Source organism: Miscanthus floridulus, chromosome 13 (assembly GCF_019320115.1).
Source record: "Miscanthus floridulus cultivar M001 chromosome 13, ASM1932011v1, whole genome shotgun sequence".
In the NCBI taxonomy this organism is placed as follows: domain Eukaryota; kingdom Viridiplantae; phylum Streptophyta; class Magnoliopsida; order Poales; family Poaceae; genus Miscanthus; species Miscanthus floridulus.
In genome coordinates this window covers 32,846,184-32,870,089 of record NC_089592.1, presented here as the reverse complement: position 1 = coordinate 32,870,089, position 23,906 = coordinate 32,846,184, and the positions used below count along the sequence as shown (strand labels likewise).

General features: G+C 46.6%; 1 protein-coding gene across 1 annotated transcript; it reads right to left on the bottom strand.

Moving 5' to 3' along the window:
- Positions 1–4,940: 4,940 nt before the first annotated feature.
- Positions 4,941–8,650, bottom strand: LOC136500786 (uncharacterized). The gene is made up of 2 exons (XM_066496214.1): positions 8,445–8,650; positions 4,941–5,572 (listed from the first exon to the last, which is right to left on the bottom strand). Exons 1-2 carry the CDS (start codon positions 8,530–8,532, stop codon positions 5,373–5,375), a joined length of 288 nt encoding a protein of 95 aa, XP_066352311.1. The 5' UTR covers positions 8,533–8,650; the 3' UTR covers positions 4,941–5,372.
- Positions 8,651–23,906: the final 15,256 nt, after the last annotated feature.

The window sequence follows — 23,906 nt, the reverse complement described above, 5'->3', positions numbered from 1 at the left end:
AAAGTTTTGTCTTATAGTACACCTGACGAATTACCGCCTTCTTCTAACCAGATCCATATGTTTCTCTTAATTATCTTCAGCAATGACATTTCTTATTAGTTATATGATCTTGATCCACATGGTCAGATGAGCAAAAAGCTCTTCTTATAAACTAGAATTCAGCCGTACCGTATTAGCAGTCATTTTGACCTTGATTTGGACAAGTATTTTCGCTGTTCCTATATAGTTCATCTTTTTTAAAAAGTCAAACTTTTATAAGCTTTGGTCAATAATTAGTCAAGATATATACACACACTTTTATATAGTGTATAAATATATAAAAGTATTTGTAATAAAATTGCTTTTAAGATGTTGTTCGTCAATTACAAATCATAAATATTCTTTTTTTAAAGATTAAGTCCACTTTTGGCCCCTCAGCTATTGTGTTGGTCTAATTTTAACCCTCAACTACAAAATCGTCTAGTACCGGTACCCCAACTGTCAAAACCATTCACTTTTAGCACCTGGGCGGGGGCAAGCCTGTTTTGACCGACGTTGAGCGTTTTTTACCACGCCATGCTGTTCGGCTATTGGTGGTGTGTATGTGTGTGGCCCATAAGAGAGATGGATGGATATGTGGCTGCCGTGACTTGCTGGTGGGAAATAAAATAAAATAACAGAGAGAGGGGAGGCAGAGGCATGGTCGTCGTGCTCCCAAGGCTCATCCGCCATGGACGACTACTGAAGCTTCATCATCCGGCGATTCCGACCACCATTCATGAATCCAAGAGCATGGGGAGGGAGAGGAGGATGAGGGGGTTCCTGTAGGCTAATCATCTCGGCTGTTGGCTGCTTGAGGGAAGAGATCGACGAGGGCAGTATGCTTGCTAAGCAGCAGAGAGAGTGAGCAACGTGGAGCTTGGGGTGGATGGGCGAGCTCTGGGTGATGGAGAGCACCATGGCGAGGCACCACAGCGGCTGGTGAGCTTGGCTGGGCCCTGAGCGCTCAACACCTGGGCATGCATGGCTGCTGCAGAGCGCGTACATCGAAGGACGTCCGGCGCGCGTGGCACACCTGACGTCGAAGTGGTGTGGCGTGCGACGGCAATGGTGGCTCCGAGCAGAGCAACGGTGGGCCTAGGCCGGCGGGCCCGCATGGCCATGGCTCGCCGGCAACCGGCCAGCTGTGCTGCTCGCACCGTCGCCCTGCTCGCGCGTCACACGCATCGTGCTGCTCGAGCGCCACTACCCTGCTCACACACCGCTGTCGTAGCCTGCTCGCGCGCCACCCTGCTCACGCACCGCCGCAGCCTGCTCGAGCGTCGTCGCCCTGCTCACGTGCCACCGCTGTAACTTGGCATCGTCACCCTGCTCACGTGCCCATGCGTCCCAATCGCGCTCGCTTGCCGGCCATGGCACGGCCGCCTGCTTGTCCGGTGGCCCCCGCGCGCGAGCCCGGCGGCTGCTTAGCTGGACCGACGCGGCAGCCCTCACGCGCGCTCGCTCGGCGGCGGCATGGCAGCCTAACGGCGGCGAACGAGTGCAAGGGGAGCAGCGGCCATAGTGGCGCAACTGGTGGTGCTCGAGCTCGGCGGCCATGGCACAGTCGCCTGCTCATCCGGTGGCGGAGCAGCGCGCACGCGCGAGCCCGACGACGGCTCGACTAGAGCTGCGCCTCACTGGCTCGTCACCGCCAGGAGCTGCGTCTCACTGCCTATCCGAATGCTGCTGGAGCTAGATGAAGGGGAGGGAGAGAATGAGTGGGTGACACGTGGGCCTCACGTGTTGCTGAGATGCAGGCCAGCGTCCTACGTGATGGTCAACGCCAGCATGGCGTGGTCAAAATTGTTCAACGTCGGTCAAAACAGCCTTGCTCCCTCTCAGGTGCTAAAAGTGAACGGTTTTGACAGTTAGGGGTACCGGTACTAGACGGTTTTATAGTTGAGGGTTAAAATTAGACCAACGCAATAGTTAAGGGACCAAAAGTGGACTTAATCCTTTTTTAAACGAATCAGCTAGGAGAGCTGCCGTTTATGTTAAAAAGAAGAAACCCAGACTGGGTAGTACAACTAAACAACACAACAAAACAACAACAACACAATTGAACCGACCGAAACAACTAAAACAAACACTGTTGCACACCAAGGATCCGATCCTACATAAACTCCTCTGCAATAGCCAGCCAAGTGACAACATCACACGGACAACAAACGTCGTCGGAACAACAAAGTCACACTTGTGTTGTCGTTCATGACCCCTCAAGAAGAGGCAGAGAGGCCTCAGCCACAAAGTCCCAAAAAGCACGAGTTTTTTAACTCTTCAGTGGTTTGAGGAGGTCTGGTGGCAACAATTTCTTTAGGCAAACTACAATATCTTGCATTGCACCCTCATTGAGCTTCCCATCCTTCCCAACAACGTCCAAATCCTTTAACACGTTTGCGTTGTGCAATACGGCCACTTCGACGAAGCGAAGCTCTATCATAGAACTTGCGTTGACGTCTTGCAGGTGTAGCCGATGGTGAAGGTGGACGTCTAGGAGGACATGCCAAATCGTTCTCCTCCATAGTTGTGGCCATTGAAGAAGATGATGCATTAATTGATGGATCCTCTATCGACCTGGGGATTTCTTCGTTGACCTCAGTCATAGAATGCAAAGGGTTGTCTTCAATGGTGATGATTTCTTCCTTGCCATCAGTCATAGAATGCATAGGGTTGTCTTCAATGGTGATGAGAAAGATGGGGTCCTCAATTGTCATTTGTGAGATAGCTTCATCATTATCGGACGCATCCTCCACTAGAACAATATCCTCAACAGGGTGACGGTCTTAGCAACTAGGCCGTCGAGGGCACCGCAACGGGGTGTGATCGGTGCAGATTCCATCAATGATGAATCATAAATATTCTGTTGTAAGAGAGACTAATGGTCAAAACCCACCTTTTAATACTTGATCATATTAAAATATGCCTTACATAATATGACCATTTCAATTACTTGAAATATAATACGACATTTTTATCCTTTTTTGGGTCTAAACGTGCAATCAATGTGATGCCATGACATGTTTATTACAAGTTCAAAAAAAAAACATGTTTATTACTCCGTCAAATAGTGGAGGGCCACCCAAGTCAACAAGCTAGTGACCTTAATCAATCCATACATACTGTTGTTGCATACAAATACTCTCCATTCAAGCTAGGATGGCTAAATTCCGGTCAACAAGAAGTCAGCTGTGGCCGTTTCTGAGATGCTTCTCTTGCTTCCATTTGGACTTCGCATAGTTTTCCCCCCTTGTTTAGGTAAATACGCAAATCCACTGTATATTTTGAAGATGTGCGAATGGTCACATCAGTTAGAGGGTGACGACGAAATCAGAATTGATGGTGACATTACCAGAATAATCAGACAACAGTTGTTGAATTAGACATGGCAATATGCTCCTTAAATTGTCTTGAGTTCACCAAGCATCTCCCAGAATACCAAAAAAGTCTCCTAATCCAAGAATTTTGGCACGATAGAAAAAAAAAACTCATCTCCCACAACTCTTAAACCCACCTCTCAATCTTTTGGCACTTGTAAAAAATCACCCCCACGCGCGTAAAATTACGCGTGCGTATCGTCGCCCCAATCTAAGGTGGAAGGACGTGGGGAAGAAAATAAAGCGAGACATGATTCCAGATGCAAATATACAAGAGAGAAATAAAGTATAAAAATGGTTAGTATGATTTAGAAATAGTTTATGGTTCCTAATATAAAATTACCTTCTATATTTTGGCCCCGTTCGCTTCGCTAAAAAAAACAAGTCGAAATACTATTTCGGCTAATTTGTTGTGAGAGAAAAGCACGGTTCCGGCTGAAAAAACAAGCTGAAAAGTACGGATTATAAGACAAACGAACGGGGTTAGACGCTAAATTTTGGAAACTGTTGAAGTTGTAGCTTTTTTTATGTCTTCCAATATATTTTGCAAAGGTTGAAAACCCTGTTTTTGGGAGTATTTTGTTTTTGGAGAGTATTTTTTAATACTGTTGAAGATGCTCTAACGATGTGGAACTAATCTTTTTATGTTTTTCTAGCAATACCAATATTTTAGTGAATGGTCACCACGCACTTGCATTTTCTCGGGCTTCTCTTTGGACAATCCGTCTGTGAATCTCGGCCCTTCATACCTGTGGTATGTAAAATTGGCCCTTCCACTAGAGCGCTCGACCGCTCGAGCCATGGCCTTGGTTGCAGCAGTGCTGGCCGTATGGGCTGTGAGACGACTGGCCCAAAGTTGGAAGAGGAGTCCAGGCACACGGAGCACGCGGGAGGACAAAGGTTTACAAGCCGAAAAAGGAAATTTCACACGAATCAAATTAAAAGAACTTTAGCTCAAAAAACTCAAATTAAAAAAACTTTTCTATTCTTATCAGGATAAATCCCTTGTATTTTGAGTACTGAGACATACACATCGAATAACTCGATTAATGCCGTGGAATCTAACCCAAATGCTAGAATTGTATTCTTCTTCTTCTTTTTTTGAAACGGTAAATTTCATTCAAAGCTTAAATACAAGATACAGATGTGGGGCAAAAATTGCCTCATTGAAAGTTTTCCAGAATCGTATTCTTCTTCGGATGGATGGAGGGAGTATGTGCTAGTCACATCTTCACCTTTAATAATCGTTATCACGTTACAATTTCCCATATGATGAATTGGTTCCAGGTGAGACGAGGCTAAGCCAGGCCGTCGTCAGCGCGGGCCACACATTTGCGGATCTGCCCGTAGCGGGCTGGTTGCCTGCTAGACTTTTGCGTTGGTATTTTCACATTCAAGCAAACCAGCGCCGAGCTCCTGTCACGAGATAGAAAAGAAATTGGGCCGCAGACCACAAGCTGACATTGCTTTCACCCAGATGGAGAATATATATCACGGCCGGCCCTCTGCTCTATTATGGCATCCAGAACAGCAAGATGGAGAATATCACATTCAACCAAGAACAAATTCGCTAGAATTTCTGGAAGTTCTCCAAAACGCCAAAATGAAAACGGTGTATAATGGTGGCCGGTTGAACAACCTGTTTGTTCAGTTGGCCCTGTATGTAACAAAAGCAAACATCGAGCTCCATAAACCAGAAACCAGCATCCAGCATGTTGAAACAAAATAAAAATACACCTTGGGATTGAAAGTAACCCCTCTTGCTCCCTCTTCTTCCAATTGGCGAAAAAAAAAAGTGTTCAGCACTGGTTCATATCATCCCTCTATCTACACACCTCAAAACATGATGTTTGGGAGCCTCTCTGTATCTCTCGCGCTTACTCTTCATCTTATTGTTCTTGCTGCAAATTTTTCGCTCTTTCTGACGGAAGAAGGGCAGGGGGCGGACGCCTCTGTCATAACACTGTTTGCCAGGACCTACTGCGCAGCGGCGATGGTCGAGGAGGACCGGCCGGGCCACGCAGGCGGTAGCGCCTGTTTGCGGGGTGGCGACGGCGGCGGCTTCTGGGCTTGAGCGGCAGCCTCGAGTTCCGATGTCAACATGTCGAACATGACCTGGACGTCCTTGTAGCCGCAAGTCTTCACGTCCTCGTGGAGCTTCAGAATGCCACCACTGCCTGCACACAGCACACGATCCATGGTGTCCAGGTGAAATCCTGTCAGATGAACTGTGGTTCGAAAATTAAACTCCTGCCTGACCAGGTGCCAGGACAGGGACAGTGAAAAGGCATTTATTCAAGCATTTCTTTTGGCTCTGTTCGCTTGTCTTATAATTCGTACTTTTTAGCTTATTTTTTCAGCCGGAACCGTGTTTTTCTCTCACAACAAATCAACCGGAATAGTGTTTCGGCTTGTTTTTTCAGCGAAGCGAAAAAATCTCAGCATAATAGCATATCATACATAAAAAACCTAATTACCAACGGTGGGTGGAAGGGTGGGTACGATATATGGAGGAAAGAATACTTGGTAGCTAATGAGCACAGACAGACTTCACTGTATGGACCAAGCCTCAAATGTTGTGAAGAAAAAGCAGCCGACCGTACTATGTGTGTCTTTTGCTTTGGGCCCTTTGGATTGTGCTCCCTTTAAGACTTCATTCATCAAACAGACAGTTGAAGACAAAGTTGTTATCTAATCAAAAGGTTGGTTTCTAATCTAAAAGATTAAAAGAAATGACTTTGCTAGTTTGGTATATATTAAATTAGTGCATCTTTTAGGTCTGTTGTAATTGTTTTAAGTAAAGGCTTTCCCTAACAAACATAACAAGGCCCAATTGGAAGAGGAGGGCAAGCCTTTGTGTCAAACTAAATAAAGAATGTTATTGAAGATGAGGCTTAGCTTTGCTTATTAACTAATTGAAGGAAGTGTCTACATTCATCTCCATTGCAATGTGAAGTGTAACACCAAAAGAAAACATAAATCAACAAAGTAAGGTGCTATGAACTTTTTATGATGAAACAGGAGGAGGGGCCCCTACTGATTAAAGATATATCAAAGAACAAATAATCTTTACAGAGCAAGTTTAAGAGGAAAAAAAAAGAAACAAGGAAAATGAAGGTGGTATACTGGTATGTAAAGACATCTTTTGGGGAGAAGAAAGGAAAATATTCACATATTGACTTTGTCATCATGTAAATGTGACACTTCCCTAGGACTAAATCAAAAAATGTCATCATGGAACAGGAACATTAGACCCATCCCAAACTGAAGAATAAGGCACTTCCTAGTTCCTATTTAAAAAGCTGAAGAAAAAGCGCCAGAAATTAAACAATCAATCCAATGGACGGCTGGGGACAAGAATAGTGCCATCCTAAATACTAAAGAAGATGCAAAAGCTCATCAGTCCAACATGAATATGCACGTCATAAAAAGGTTGGTACGAGTCATAGCTTTTAAGAAACTTCCTGCAGATGAGTAATCATGCTCTAGTGCCATCCGCACCTTCACTGCCGAGGTACGGTGTCCATTTAGACTGAGCGCTTGTTTACTTCTCAAAAAAACTTTCCCAAAAAGTGCTACAGGAGCTATTACATCGAATCTTGCGATGAGCATTAAATATAGACGAAAAAAAAACTAATTGCACAGTTTGGTCAGAAATTACGAGACGAACGTTTTGAGCCTAATTAGTCCATGATTGAACAATAATTAATAAATAAAAACAAAAGTATTACAGTAGCCAAATTCCTAAAATTCGCGAGTATCTTTTCCCCTGTGGTTCACTTTGGCTCGCGATGTTGGTTTCCAGAGGATGGGTCCACCATCGGTCTTGAATTTCTCATCTATTGCTCAGGACAGGATATGGATCCTGTACAAAATTATGGTAAATCTTCCAAGCTTGCACAGTTCCAGTGCTCTTTCCATATCCATGGCAGTACGTATCCTGTATCCAAGGCGCTCTCCATACCCACGGCAGCGCTACGTATCCAAGGCACAAGATATTTAAAGCCAGCATGTGGCCCGATGGTGACATTCAACTCGAGACACTGAAGCAGCAGCTGCCATGGCCCACCTGTCTGTGGCGCTAGAGGTCAATGGCAGCAGGGGCTTATGTCAAGGCACCATCATGTGGCCTGTGTGTGTGTGGGTAGGGTATGCCCCGCGTGCCTCGTGGTGAGGCCACGCGGCGCGGCGGCCATTCAAGTCGAGATCGTCCAGATTTCGTGCTGCTGCTAAGCAACAAGATTGCCGTGCCGTCCTCTGTTCCCCAGCAATTGCGAGCGCCAGTGCTCTGCAGGCCACTGTTACGGGCTTATGGTCTCCTGTACCCTTCACCAATCACCGTGATCAATCAAACGTTTTTTTATCTCCCTTTGGTTGTTTTTTAATAAAATGTGCAAATTGCAAACGTGATATTGGCCTACTTGGTCAGCTAGATCGATTTTCAAGGAGAATATCATGGGTTCTACTGCTGACTGCTGAGACTCTGAGAGGGTTAACGAATTCGAGTTCAGGTCATTTACTTTATATTGAGAAAAAAACAATGGGCGAACTTCAGTTCAGATAGTAATAAATCACCGGTAAGCGCAGCGTTAAAATAAAAGGTGAACCTACTACTACTACCTAGTGAATCACATTTCAGATGGTGAATCACCGGTACGGTAAGGCAATCGTGTAAACGCAACAGAGTCGTAAGAACTGAATCGCTAAAAAGGAAATTAGTAGAGACGAGCGTACTCTAATTATCGAATCATGTATGCATATTTTTTGAGATGAAACCCTTGTTTCGATGAAAAGAAGAACAGGGTTTGAAATCAGCACAAAAAAAAAACAGAAACAGAGCAAACACACTATTCGATCGGCAAACTCGAAAGGATAACAAAATCGAGCAACCTACTGCTACGGCCAGGAGAACGAGATGTACCGTCGCTCCCAATCTAATCTCCAGCGATTCCAAAGCGAAACAACGATCGCCTCAGTCCGATGATCCTCCGCGGAGCACAAAGAAACGACCGACCGGGGTTAGGGAAGAGGGGCATGATGGTAACTGACCAGGCTTACGCGCGCGGATCCGCGCTGCGACGGCGGCCCAGGCGCGGCGCGCGCGGGGCACCACCTTCCTCCGCCACCACACCACCATCCGCACCGACGCCCTCGCTCGGGGCCAGCCGGCCAGGCTCCTCTCCTCTCTCCTGTGCTCCACGGGGTCTGCGAGGAGGAGGAGGAGGCGCGGCAGGGCAGGCACCAGCGCAGGACGCAGTAACGCAGGGCGGTTTTATCCGGTGGGTTTCGTTGCGGTCGGCGGGGTTGTGTGGGTTGGGTTGGGCCGCCGCGGGCTGTGTGGCCTACTGGCCTTGCGTCCTGCCTGGTTTCCAGGCGCACGTGGTTGGCGCCTGCCGCCGCCGCGCCCACTCGTTCACACGCTGCCCAGTGAGCAGCTAGTTTCCCTCCTCCCAAAATATCTCTTCTTTTTTTTTTTTAATCGAGTCTACCGGTAGTTCGGTACTATGCGCGTGTTGGCTGGTAACTGCACTTCGCTACAACTAAACTGCGGCCTGTTCAAATTGCATTTGGTTGCTGCCGCAGATTGGGGGGTGTGCCCAAACTACGGCGCCGTTTCCTGTAAGTTGTGCGCCAACAAAAAAAAGTCTGATGCTCGTTTCCTGCGCCACACAAGCATGTTCATTTGGCCGTGGCTTGTCGTAAACGATCGTAAATTTTCAGTCAGAATAGTATTTTTCTCTCACACAAACCAGCCAGCAGTACTTCTTCACGAACCAGCAACGATACGAACCAGCCAACTGGGACGGCGCCAGAGCTACGGCGCGGCGTGCTACGGCTACGAGTCAAACACGGATCTGACTATCCTAAATTGGCCCATATTAAACTTGCTTTCTTGTTCTAGAGCTGAGTCCATGGACGCCATGATCCTTCACGTCTTGATTAATCTCTTTTTTAAAAAAAAAAAACCTTTTATATGGACCGATAGGCGCCATGCTTACTGACTCCATGTTTCTGAAGTGTGTAAATGGTGTTGTAACCTAGTAGGAGTATCAAACATCAATGTCGTGACTCGGGACTCTTACATCCCATCGTTGCTCACTTGCTCAATACTGTATCACTTTTTTTTTTGCTTATCCAAATGCGACGAAGATTTGCAGCCTGTTCGGGAGGCCGTATCGTATCGTGGATTATTTACTGCTGCCTGATTTGGTGTGAGAGAAAAATACTATTTCCGACTGGAAATTTACGATCGTTTATGAGCAAGTGAACATGCTATTGGTTTAGAGAGGCTGCATCGACACATGGGACTATTGATTTGAAAAAGATTGTGCATTTATGTAATGGATTTATTTTGGGTAAACCCCACCGGCTATATATAGCACCGACATATTTCATACGTCTAAGCCGTATCTGAAATTTAAAAATGTGAATTAGTGCGGCAATCTCTCATCTAGTACGTGATCTGGCAGTTTGAAAACGAAGATACGTATTCATCACACAACTCAGGTCTCCATAATTTTTTTTCTATAAGAATAAGCCTACTAATAATTAATAAAAATATCTGCCCACGTCTAGCCGTGGCCACGTACCTGGGCTACCTGACAATGTGACATAGCAGCAGGAACTTGACACGTCACGCCCGGTCACATGTTTGGATCAATATTGGACCACAACCCCATCATACCTCATCGCGACCCGGAAGGCGACGGCTCCTGTCATACGACACGTGGCTGCCTCCCATGGATATCTCCGTTTCCTTTCTCTATCAACGATGGATGGATATTCTTTTTTTCGTTCCCTTCTTCTAGAAATAACAACCGTAAAAGTTTGCTATCTTAACTTCGCATCCATATAATTTTAGCAAAATAAAAAAAATAGCCTCCAACAGTTTGTCAAAACAACTTAGCATCAATAGCAACTTGACAAATCTTCTCTCTACGCGCGCAAATATGCGCGCGCGTATACGGCTTGGTATGGTTGTTTCTTAGCGGGACTCTTCGTTTGCTTAGCGGGGCTCTTCGTTCGCTTAGCGGGCCTCTTCATTTTGTTAACAGGTTTTTTTATTTTACAAGTCAAAAATACCAAACTCTTGGAGATGGATTGTTTTTTTACTTGGCATATAATTTTAGGAGTTGGCAAATCACAAGATTTGCCAAATAAAATTTGACAAACTCTTAGAGATGCTCTAAATCGAAGAGATTATTAGAAGAAAAAAATATTCCAAAATTTACTAATTTAGCCATTCTCTAGATAAACCTTACCTAAAATAGCTAGACTAGTCCAACAAGCAAAGTAAAACTTAGAATTATATATTTGTATTCAAACCTACCATGTAATGTTATAATTAAAGGGGCCGTTTGGATCCCTTCATTTTGGAGGAATTGAATTCTACTTAATGGATTAGGTTATTTGAATTTGAATTTCACATTACATAACTTTTTCAAGCTCACAAATAAGCATATCTCAAATTCATATGACGTGAGATGGAAATAGATTCTATAGATCATTATGCTATAATTCTATTATCTAACTTATAACACACTCTTCAACTCACTTTCCTACAATAAAAATACAACGTATAAGTATGTCTCTTATACGCCTAACAATAAATATATAAATATATTTCATACATATAACTATATTAGCTTAATTAATCTACGTTTAAATTATAATTATTAGAATGAATTCAATTGGAATGATCCAAATGGGCCCAACGTGTTTTCCTGCCTGCGTGCACTTGATTTCCGGCCATTAGATCGTCGTTCTGATCTTCAACCTGTTCGCTTGTTGGTTTTAACCAGTGCTTATTAGTCAGTCAACAGTATTTTTCTCTCACAATAAACCAGTATCAACCGAGCTTATCAGTCCACGCCCAGGCGCTCAGTGGAGTCCAGCACGTTGCCCTGGGTCCCATGCGCATCTCTCTGTAGGTGTTGCGTGTTGGAGACCGCGTCTTCCGCCCCTTAAACCGCCCGGGGCACAGCTGCCGCCCATCGCGCCCCCTGCATGCATGACGCCAGGTTTCGAAAAAACAGCAGCCACTGGGAGATGCCATGGACCCATGCCTGCATGCTGCCAAGTCCTCTAGAGCGAAAGAGAAGAATGGGAAGGGATGGCCAACGTCGTTTGCTGATAGTTGCAGGATTACATCTCGTTGGACCATATTTTACTATTTCTCTTATGGTGTAAATTCTATATTCAATTGATGTAAATTGATTGTTCGTAAATGAGAATGGACAGAATTACTCGAACAGTTATCTAATCTTTTTTTGCTTTTTTGATTTTCTGTATGTTTTATTTGATTCCTCTTTGAAATCTTCCAATTTGACTTTTATAGAAATAATATGGCTATTTTGTTGGTTTTTATTTATTATTTTTGCATTATTTTGATAATTTTTCTTTGGTTCATTTGATCTAGATCCGGTGGATTTTGTTTCTGTCCTCAATCATGTGCTGAGTAGACAAACTCATAAAAAACCTAACATGTCATCAAAACTTTTTTGAATCCATCGTGTCAAGACTTTCAGATCCATGTCATCAAAAAATTAGTCTGGGCTTGTTTGGAACTGCTCCACAAACTTTGCTCCATGAACTCTACCATGGAACAGCTCCGTAAGAACTGAAGTTTTAGGAGCACACCTTTAGGTGCTCTCATGAATCCTCACTTTTTCTAGAGCAGAGTTTGTGAAGTTGTATCTGTTTGGCTGAAAAAGTTGAAGCGAAGCTGAAAAATGTGGTGCGCTTAAACATTCATAAATTAAACCCAAATATAAGGGATTTTTGGGGGACAAAATAGTTTTGCATTAAATAGCTGCATAAATTTGGAAGGTATTATATTGTTAGTTGCCTTTTATCAACCATTCACTAATAATTATGTTGATGGCAGCGTCTAATTAGGAAACAAAGTGAGAATATATATACATCTTTTGTATTCTTTCTTAATCTATCATGGAATCTCTAGAACGCATTATATAATTTATTTATGATTAGTTGGACTCCGAGCGGGCTTAACGAAAAGGATCTCGTGGCCTGAGGCCCCTGGCTCCAAAGTGAATCATACTAAATCTCATAACACTTTTTTTTTTATCTAATAATCTAATAATATGACTACTTTGCAATTAGGACACCTCTAATAGCTAGCTCCAACCTAGCGTTAGATGTTACGTTGAGTGTCCGGCTAAAATCTTGTGAGCTAGTAGTAGGAAGAGAAAAGTTTTTTTTAAACTAGGAAGAGAAAAGTTGCCAAACTATTTGTCCGCTAGGAGTATGTATGTACGTAAATAATAAAGAACAAATAATCTGTGGGACATGCAGGATGCGATGATTATATCTAATAATCAGTGTCCGGTTTTCCTGTTATAGAGGTGTATTAAAGGAACAGTAATAATGGTATTATAAAATACAAAAATGGGGAAAACAAGCATAGGCGACGGAGATGATCGATGGCGACGGCCCGCGGGCTCGCCCTGCGGCCCACTGAGCCGTTGTCGTTGGTTGCCGACGGGGCCACCCGAGCCGTCGTTAGCGCCCACGTGTTACCGGATGCGGCGTGGTAGCCTGCGCGCAGTCAGGGACGGCAGTTATCTCCTCGATGGACGATCATGTGCGCGGTTATCGTGCCTCGGAGGCCGCGCCAGTGCCAGTGCGCCACCAATGGCGACGCAGGTTTCGTGTCAGAAATCCCTGGTTCTGGTATTTCGGTTGGAGACTCCTGGGCCATGTTTAGATTGCAAAAAATTTCAACCCGATGAATAGTATTATTTTCGTTTTATTTGGTAAATATTGTCTAATCGTGGACCAACTAAGCTCAAAAGATTTATCTCGTGATTTCCAACTAAACTGTGCAATTAGTTAATTTTTTTACCTACATTTAATGCTCCATGCAAGCGGCTAAAAATTGATATGATGGAGAGAGAGTGAAAAAACTTAGAATTTGGAGGTGATCTAAACAAGGCGCAGGAAAGATAGTTTGACCATCCTCGGCGAAAGTGCCGACGTCAGGACCGAAAAGATTCACTGAGAGCGAGGGACAGTAAACAAATCTTAAACAAAACGGTAACATGATTAATTCAAACTTACATTAGCAGACGCTGATCGGAAATCGATTGAACCACTGCTCAATAGGCAAATCACTGGCATTTGCTCTTGCTTGCTCGATCCATGTGCAGCACAAGAACGGTGTGGTCCGGCCTTGAGCGTCATCGATCGCTACTGCCCGGGGTGCTGGACACGTATGTACGTATGCATTCAGTGCCGTGGCCTATGTCGAGCGACGAAGAGGTGATGGCCGTCGTCTCGTGCGCCGGAACGGCAGCGTCGTTGATGTGTGCCTCGTCGGGCATGCCCATGTACAAGGGCAGGTACGTTGGCAACCTTTTCTCCCAGGAGCCCCACCACGGCAGGCCCGTGACGACGGCCTCGAGCCCTCGCGCAGGAGCACGCGCGCGCCAAAGCTGTAGATGCTCATACGGTGGAACAAGGGTCGACGTAGCGTGATACGGTGATAGCCGATTTCGGATAGTTCCAGATGATTCAATAGTGTTTTGTGAGAAAGAATAAGCTAGCCAAGAATCTAACGGCCTGGCGCAACAGCCACCCTGCAAACGGACCCCAAGCCGCGCAGCAAGCCCCCAGCACTCAAAAACCTATACCATGCGTCAGTAGCCCGCGCGTTGCCGCGGGGGTTATTGTAGCCGGGATTAAAATATAAATCATCATTACAGTAAGATAAACTCAAATGTGTTCATCACGGATGACAGCTTCCGAGTAGCCAAATGAAATTAGATGGCGATGTATTAATATACGTTTTGCCTGTATATATGCAGTTAGACATGCGAGAAAGGCTTTAGGCTCAGTGGAGGACGTTAGGTCGTCAGCTAAGAAAGTATCATTGCACATCATGTACAATAAGAACAAAAAAAAGGGGTAACAACGATAAAATGTGCGCACGTTGCTAATAACAATCAAATAAATGGTATTAAAAAGAATGTGAAACATATAATTTAGTAAAAAGAAAACAGGTTGAGTTGTTTTTGAATGACTATAGCAGTTATGGTCATACATTTTCTATAGATGTCACGCGTACATGTAGGATACCAGATCACAGCTGTAGTCATCCTAGGCTAATGCTGATATCTGAGATCAATTACTGCACATACGTGGTATGCATATGACACCCTCCTGCATTGAATTTTTTGAACGAAGAAAACATTAGTATATCTTTATGGTAATTGTCACTACACAAAGGCAGTACTGCAGATAAATGCATGATATCTAACAGTGTTCTACATTGACTCAAAATATTAGATATGTGGACAAACGCAATATAGAAGCACATATGCATGGTTGTCTTGCGTAGAGCACTTTGGGCAGTGTAGGTGCACATGCCAATATTTTTTGAGTGGGGAGGAAACCGAAACTAAAGTATCTGAATATGCATACATCATTGAAGAGCATTAGGCAGGAGTCGTTTTATCTGAGCTAAAAGAATTAAATTGAAGTGGATATAAAATATATTGAAAATAATAATCAGAGTACAAACTGTATATAAGAATCATGCTTAAATATTACGTACAGCTAACTGCTCTGGCTTATATCACTGAAAATATCAATGTACACCAAGAAGGCGAAGCAAAGGCTTTGGTGGCTGAAGGAAGAAAAATGTTAATAGCATGGAAACTAATTATCCATCCTTTTACTTAGAACATGAATGATTACCTCCTGTTCTTTCGTTTTTCCGTGCTTCACCATAAAGTCCTGGTCATGGTATATCTGTTGCATAGGAAGGTAAGAGGTAGAAACCTTGAAAAAACCTTGAAACATAACCTAGGTTAGAACCAAGGGATTGACAGGGGGGAAAAATCGTAGCATTGTCATGCCTAATTTGAAAAGACAAAAAAATTACCTTTTTTTTTACAGCAAGTGAGGCCTCTGTGGTTCACCTAGGTAATCCATAAAGCATCTGCGTGTAATGTGAGAACAGGTTCTGTCGACGAAATCTGGTCGGCAGTCTACCGAGAGGTAGTCCACGGTAGTAGATGAATCGGTGAAGGTACGCGTGAGGAAACCGGATGGTGACACATAATGCAAGAGACAGTGATCAGACAGGTTCGGGCCGTCGGCTTAACGTAATACCCTACATCCCGTGTCTTTGTGGATTGTATTGCGTATGATTCGATGAAAATGTGGGGGGTTCCTACCCGCCTTATATAGCCCGGGGTAGGATTACAGATCGGTTGTTTCTATCTTGATTGGTTTACAAGATAGGAAGTTACAGATATTACATGATCTAGTATATCCGAGCAGGTTTCCTAGATCACCGAGGATCTTCACGCAGTCTTGCGAGGCACGCGCGACCTGTGCCGTGCTCCACGTGTCGTCGTCTTGTAAGCTGGGCCTCGACTAGTGGCGCGACTCATGCACAGTCTTGTGGGCTGGGTCACTTTTGGAGCGCGGCCCATGTCTTGTCTTATGGGTATCGAGGGTATATCCCCCACAGCTAATCCTCGAGCGCCTTGTATCCTTTGAGCAACGCCATCTTGAGCTTGTTTGAGCTATCCAACTTGCTACTGATCACCAGAGACAGGCTTCCGACCAGTTTAACTGGGAGCCGAGCTGTTGAAACAAGCATCTGAGCTGTTAACAAGGCGTCCGAGCAGTTGAAAACGGCGTCCGAGCAGTTGAAGCAGATGTCCGAGCAGTTTAACTGGGAGCTAGGCTCGGACTTACTCGAGTAAAGTTTGCTAGAAGGATGTAAGGGGCTCAACATAAAAATTGAATTTTTTTACCTTAGACGAAGTGTAGCCACTTAGAGTCCTTAGTCAATTAAGAAGGGTAAATAAAAAAAGCACTACATTCGCCACTAGGTGAAGTGTAGCAACTTAGTCCCCGAGCCTGCTGGAAGATGAAAAAATGAATCTTGTAGCAGGGTCAAAGAAAATAAATCTGAAAGCTTGTCGACGCCATCTGTCATGTACTTATCAAGACCCCAAACATGCTGTCCAACATCAGCACCCTGATCCGAACAACATGGAGCAACTTGAAAGCACAGCGATGAGACGTAGCAAAATCCAAATGCCAAGGGAGTGCCCAGCTTAGCTGACGACTCTTGCATGAAGAATCCAAGCGTCGAGGAGTCCCTAGCATAGCTGGCAAGTCCCCAGCGTAGCTGTCGATGAAACCAAAGCGACGAGCAATCTGATCGGCGGTGAAGTGAATGCCTGAGCGGAAGTGAGCATCGAACAATTAGATCAACTGGTCGACGATGAAGTCCATGAACCGAACGATCCGACCAGTTAGTCAACGGTGAAGTCCGAGTACCAGGTGGCACGACCGCCCAGATGATGATCCTCTTGTCCTTCCTGACAGATCCAGTCCCTGAGCGTAAGCTCGTTGACTGAACTAGGCCCCTGAAATAAAAATATGTAGAATGGGTAGTTCATAATGTAAAAATAAAATATATGAAACCCGGAGAAAAATCCGTAGTGTTGAAATAGCGTATGCAACTCGACGATTAGTTGTAGATGAACATTATGTTCATTTTTGGATGAAGTGTTTATATTTCATATAAACCATCCGAACAGTTAGTTTGTAGCTGAGCCTCCAGCCCTGGCTAGCTCGTTAACCATAACGCAGAGCGCGGACCCTGTGTGCGTGTAGGAAGAACAAAGCGTCACCAAGGAGCCGCTGCTGACCACCCGTAACGTAGAGGGCAGGCGCTCATGCACGTGTAAGGAGAAGCCGAAGACAGGTCCGTCTCTGGGGACATTCGAGCGTTAACATGACTGTTCAGGGATTTATTGAGTCGAAAGCGTGTGTCATCTTTAAGACGGTATACTCGGAAAAAAGTCGTTTGGAGAATAATTATGGAGAAAACAACATGGAGCGATATCGGAGACGTATAAAGATTAGAGAGTATTTAGAAGAATATTATAGCGTGACTTAGCTTGATTGACGCCGAGTGGAGTAGAGGAGTCAGCGAGTCATGATGTCCGAGTAGATGGGTGTGATTTGGATGGCTCGCTCGACAACTTGGACGGCTCGCTTGACAGCTCGGACGGTTTGCTTGGCAGCTCGGACGGCTCGCTTGACAGCTCAGAAAGGTACGCAGAGTCGTAGGTTAACGGGTGTAATTGGAGCCTGACGGAATCAATCCACGTGGGGAGGCGAAGCGCTTGAGCGTGTCCAACCAAGGCGAGGGCGCACTCTGAGATCTTCCTTGCATGCCTGAGATAAGTGAGGTTGCTTGCATGGTGGTGTAGATCCAGATGCATATGTGCTTCTATATTTTTTAACTACTCCAATTAGCTTGTACGACCGATCAACATCTTTGGTAGAAGCACTGCTACACATCGCGTTATTGTCGGTCGCCTTTCCTGATTGTTGGTTGTCGTGATCCGTGAAAACGATCTTAGTGTATCCTATCAGAAATCACAAGCAACAACAAGATGCGATTAGATTTCTCCCAACCAAAATCATGCAGACATATGGATATATTTGGAAGTATAATAATAATATTTAATTGGGAAGCAACTTGACTTAGCTTTCTTAGATTGCTTGACTCCGATCTTGTTGTCGCGTGTTGCGTCTGTTAGAGGCGTATGGCAAGGCATCGGACTCCAGCACGTGTGGCCGTTCGCCGAGGAAAGCAATCCGCTGCGTGCCAGCGTCAAGTTGCCGCCGAATGCTGAGTTGCCGGCGACGTTGGTTGAAGAAAAGATTCTCATCTGGTTCACTATAGAATCAGCACGCACACCTCCAACTTGACGCGCCACTGTCGACGAAATACGGCCGACAGTCTATTGAGGGGTATGCCCATGATAGTAGATGAATTGGTAGAGGTACGTGAGATACGAACTAGATGGTAATACAAACACCGAGACACAAGATTTAGACATGTTCGGCCGTCAGTATGACGTGATACCTACATCTTGTGTTTCGATGTATTGCATTGAGATATATAGAGATGCCACTAGGGGACCCCTACCTCTCCTTATATACTCTGGAGGGGTAGGGTTATAAGAAAAATATCCTATTTGGCATTACAATATCTTCTTGTAGCCTTGCGGTGCACGCCGAGCAGTGCCAGTACGCCGCACGCCTTAATCTTGTGAGCTGAGCCACCTCTGATGGTGCAGCCCATGTCTTGTCCTGTAGATACCGGGGGTCATACCCCTACGGCTAGTCCCCAAGCGCTTTGTATCCGCTTGGCGACGCCGTCTTGATCAAGTCCGAGCAGTTTATCATGAAGACGAGCGGTGAAGATTGAAACCGACCAGTTTGACCAGTAAACTGAGCGGTGAAGATTGAAGCAAATTGGTCGGCAGGCCTCGGACTTGCAGTGAGTAAGACTTGCCAGAAGGATGTAAGGGGCCTAAGATAAAATTTGAAAATTCTTCACCTTGGGTGAAGTAGCCACTTAAACTCCTTAGTGAATAAGAAAGATAAATCAGAAAAAAGCACTACATTCACCTACATGTTCCGAAATACGATTTGCTAAATAAGAAGGCAACATGAATGAAGCATCATTCACAAACATTTCATTGCTGGAGGCACATGTACCACAAACTGAAACCAATGAGGGGCCTGTTATATACACATAAAAAAGTGATGTTAAAATGATAAAGTAAATTCTATCTATGGTTCCTCACGGCAATGTGTGACCTCCAAATAATTGATCCGCGTGAGTAAACATCAGTGATAGGTATGTAACTCCAGTCAGCAAAGGAACTTCATAGATGAATTGCAGTGTTTAAACGTTAGAGGAGCACACAAAGTCTGCGGAAATTTTTAGGTAACAACAGGCAAGCACAGAAATTTAGGAACGGCAATTTACAAGATACAATATAATTGCTATTAACATCTAACTGAATATATATTGGATCTACATCTGCATCTCATTTCCAAAAAAAATGACAGAATAAAAAGAGAGAAGACTACCTAGGGTTGAGGCTCCAGGAGAGGGAGGACGCACGGGCGTTGCTGCTGCGGGGTTGGCGGGAGAGAGGTGCCGTGCAAGGGAGATGGCCGCAAGCGGGGCGGTGTTGCTGCGTGGCCCGTCGCGCTGCCGCTGGAGGGCGCAGGCAGGGCGGTGCTGCTGCGTTGCCCATCCCCGAGGTGGAGTCCGCTGTCGAGGAGAGAAGCGGCACGGAATAGCAAAAGAAGTCCGTAAAAAAATCTAAATCCACCAACTGTACAAACCCTAGGAAATCAGAAGAAAGATCCAGCAAAGGTAGAAATCCACTTTGGGAAAATCCACAACGGCAGAGAACAAAACACGAAAAAACAAACGAAACATGAGAAAATTTATTTACCCGATGGAATCAGGATTTGATTCGTGGACAATACAGCACGTAGTGAGATGGAGGCATGAGGTCGCGCATCGAGGGAGAGGCTGAGGACGATGCAAGGGAGCATAGGGCGAGAGGGTGCTGGAGAGAGAGAGAGAGGAGGTGGTGGAGAGCGCGTGTGGGAGAGGAGGCAGAGGGAGAGCCGGACGGAAACGTAGCGATGGCGCGAGGGGTGGACATAGTTGGCCATGCAGCCTGAGCCCGTCGTCCCTGGCCCAAGGCCTGTTTTTTGGCCCGACCCAAGCACGGCCTGGCCTGGCGGCTAGCGGACCCGGGCTGGCCCGGCACGGAGGAGCAGGCCGTGCCTAGGCCTTACCCAAGGCACGTGGGCTGGCACGGCACGGTCCGCTAGTAGCCCAGCCTGCTCGTCTGCCTCAGCCGCAGGCCACAAGGCCCGCAGCCTCCTCCGGTCCTCCCCGTGACTCCACGAGCTCCACGCTCCTAGTTCCCAGTTTCCACTCCCGACCCCCGATTCCCCTCCCCGTCCCCCTCCCTGCGCAGCCCCGAACCGACAAACCCTAACTCCCTTCCCCTCTCTCTCCCGGCGCAACAACGGCGCCCCTCTCCCTCCCTCCCGACGGCAGCCCCTCTCGCGTGGCCCCTGCAGCGGCGCTCTGCGGTGGAGCTCGCATGCCCCCCCGCGACGGAGCTCGCTCGGCCCCTGCAGCGGCGCTCTAGCGAGGAGGCGGCGGGATCCGATGCTCCCCTACAACGGTGATGCTCCCCTGCAAGCGGCCGGCGAGATCTGGCCTGAGGAGGTGGTGGCACAGAGCAGGGAGGCTCTCCTCCGGCGCAGACGTCTCCGGGTAGGGGTGGCGCGGATCCAGCACGGGACGGCGCGGATCTCCTCCTCCGTGGCGGATCCGCTCCTCGCGTCCTCCCTCCCTCCCTTCTCTGGCGGATCTAGTGAACTGCGGCGGTGGCGCATGGATATGGGCTCGGGAGCGGCGGATCCGACACCAGTGCAACGGATCCGATGAGCGGCGACGATGGATGTAGGATTCCGGCAAGCTGCGGCGGTGCACGCGCGATGGGCTTGGCGGGCTCATCGATGGACCCTCTACACCTCTCGGGCTCCCCTTCGCGCTTCCCCCTCTCCCTCTCTCTATCGGCCTCCTCCACCGCTCCACGCCTCCTGCTCCAGCGGATCCACATCGAGCTCCTCGGTGGCGAGCGCGCTGGCCTCCTCTGGATCCAGCGTCGATCTCCTCGGCGGTGAGCGACATCGACCCCCTACACCTCTCGAGCGGCGTCGCCCTTCCCCCCTCTCTCTGTCGGTAGCCAGTGGGCCTCGGGCTGGCATGGCCTGTGAAATTGGCTGTGCTTCTCGGGTCGGCCCGGCACAAAAATCAGGCCCATAGTGCCATGCCTGGGCCGAAGGCCAGGCCCATGGCCCTATGAGGCACGGCCTGGGAGGCACGGCGTGCCGTGCCGGCCCGTTGGCTATCGGGCCATGCTTTCACGGGCCCGTGCCGTGCCATGCTGGGCCAGCCCGTTGGCCATCTATAGGGGTGGAGCATCGGCCAGAAGCTTCGGGTGGATATCCATAGCGGGAGTTGTTTTTTTCCTTTCCTGGTGTGCCAGCTAGAAGGTTCAAGTGGGCGTCAGATATTTTCCCCTGTTCGCCACGTCGGAGTCGATGGAGGCATGCGAGCGTTTGATCGGACGGTGCAAATGAAAGGGTGACGTGGAAAAAGCAGATTGAAATGTCCTAATGGCTAGAGGAGGATGAATAGCCTATTAAAAATTCTACAACAACACTTAAGCCAAGTGATTAGACAATTAAACAGCGAAGCGAGTGATGCGCTAGCCTACTAAAAATGCAAGCCTCATATCCACAATTCTAGATATCTATGATATCTAATTCACATAAGAGGCTAAGTCACTACTCTCTAAGTTAGTGAGCTCTCAAAGACTAACTAAATAGCCTCACTAACCACTAGACACGACACAAGCTAGCTCTCAAAACTAATTACACTAAAGAGCTTAGCTACACTAGGAATGTAAAAGTAAGAGAGGTAGTAAATGTTATACCGACTGTGGCAAAAGATGATGAATCAATCACAATGAATACTAATGAAATCCTCGGAGACAAGATGACACAATGATTTTTCACCGAGGTTCACTTGCTTGTCGGCAAGCTAGTCCCTGTTGTGGCTGATTCACTCACTTGGTGGTTCACGTGCTAATAGGCATCACACGCCTAACCCGCAATTGGGTGCCGCGCAACCAACACAAGATGAGGATCCATAAGCCACGAGCAATCCAGTAGAGTACCTTTTGGCTCTCCATCGGGGAAAGGTTAAGAACCCCTCACAATCACCACGATCGGAGCCGAAGACAAGCACCTTCCTCCGCTCAACGATTCTCGTAGCACCAAGCCGTCTAGGTGGTGGCAACCACCAAGAATAACAAGTGAATCCCGCAGCGAAACACAATCACCAAGTGCCTCTAGATGCAATCACTCAAAGCAATGCACTTGGATGCTCTCAAATCTCACTAGATGATAATCTAATCAAGCAATGTGAGTTAGAGAGAAGTTGGCTATGCTCACTAGGATATATTCTCAATAGAAATGGCCAAGAGGGTGAGCAAGAGCTAGTCATAGGGCTTAAATAGAAGCTCCCACAAAATAGAGCCGTTGGGTCACATAAGTGACCGTTGGACTCATGGGCACGGGCCTGTTGGACCATTCGACGCTCGGTCCGATGCCCTGCCGTGTCCCCTCACGAGCTTCCACACGTTCCGTTTGAATCAAAGTGACCGTTGCCGCGCAACGGCTCACTGCCACACGCTGATCGTGTCGTCGGACCTAGGCCTCGGACCTATCGCCAGACTCCACACAGGGAGGGTCCAACACGTTCTAGAGAGGTCCAAAGAGCACCAAATTGGCCGAACCTAGGTCTGACGCCCACCATTAGACTAAGTCCACGGTCCGACGCCACCATGTGTCACGCTCACACGCACTCATATGCGTGGCACTGAATGAACAGTGTGCAACGACCTGGTCCGATGCCCCCGCGAACCCTGGTCCGATGCTGCCTCCTCTCTGCTGCACGCTAGGGTTAACTGTCAGACCTAGCGAGGGGCCAGTCCGATGCTCTGTGAAACAAGGTTCGACGCCCCTTGTTTCCTCTCTTTTCAAGCTCGATCACTTTACCCATGCTCAAATGTGCTAACCACCAAGTGTATCACCTTGTGTACAGTGTGTTAGCATATTTTCACAAGTATTTTCAAGGGTGTTAGCACTCACTAGAATCTAAATGCATATGTAATGAATTAGAACATCTAGTGGCACTTTGATAACCGCATTTCGATACGAGTTTCACCCCTCTTAATAGTATAACTATCTATCCTAAATGTGATCACACTCTCTAAGTGTTTTGATCACCAAAACAAAGAGCTCCTATCAAATATACCTTTGCCTTGGGCTTTTTGTTTTTTCTCTTTCTTCTTTTCTAAGCCCGAGCACTTGATCATCACCATGGCCATCACCATCATCATGATCTTCATCCATTTACTCCATCACTTGGAATGTGCTACTGTCAATACGGGACCCACTGGATACCCCATAAAGAAGGGAGAAGATCTAGTCTAACTAGGATTTCTTTTCCTGTAAACTTAGTAGTAGTATTATTCTGTAATCCTACTAGGAACTACATTGTAAACCGACTAGGACTCTGGCCTCCTGACTATATAAAGGAGGGCAGAGTTCCTAAACAGATAACGCGACACAACACTTTACAATCAATCGAATGCAAAGGCTAACGCCGACTGGACATAGGGCTATTACTCGATCACGGTCGAGGGTCCGAACCAGGATAAATCGACTATCTCTTACGTTTACCATCGAGTTCTGCATATGCTGAAGCCCAAACAAACTGCCCCAGGTACCCTCATGGCAGGCTATCGGTGGTAAAACATCGACAGCTGGCGCGCCAGGTAGGGGCTTTCGGCGAAACTGCATCCGAGAGCTCGACGGACCTAGACAACATGATCTTCTCGATGGGATCGACCTTCATCTTCGGTTCATGGATCTGCGAGGCAGGCAACGATGGCAAGCTCCAAAGCCGCCTCCTCGAAGATTCGAATCACCATGAAGACCTTTCTATTTCGGCGACTACGATAGATCAACTCACCGGAAGATTCGCGCAGCTCGTGA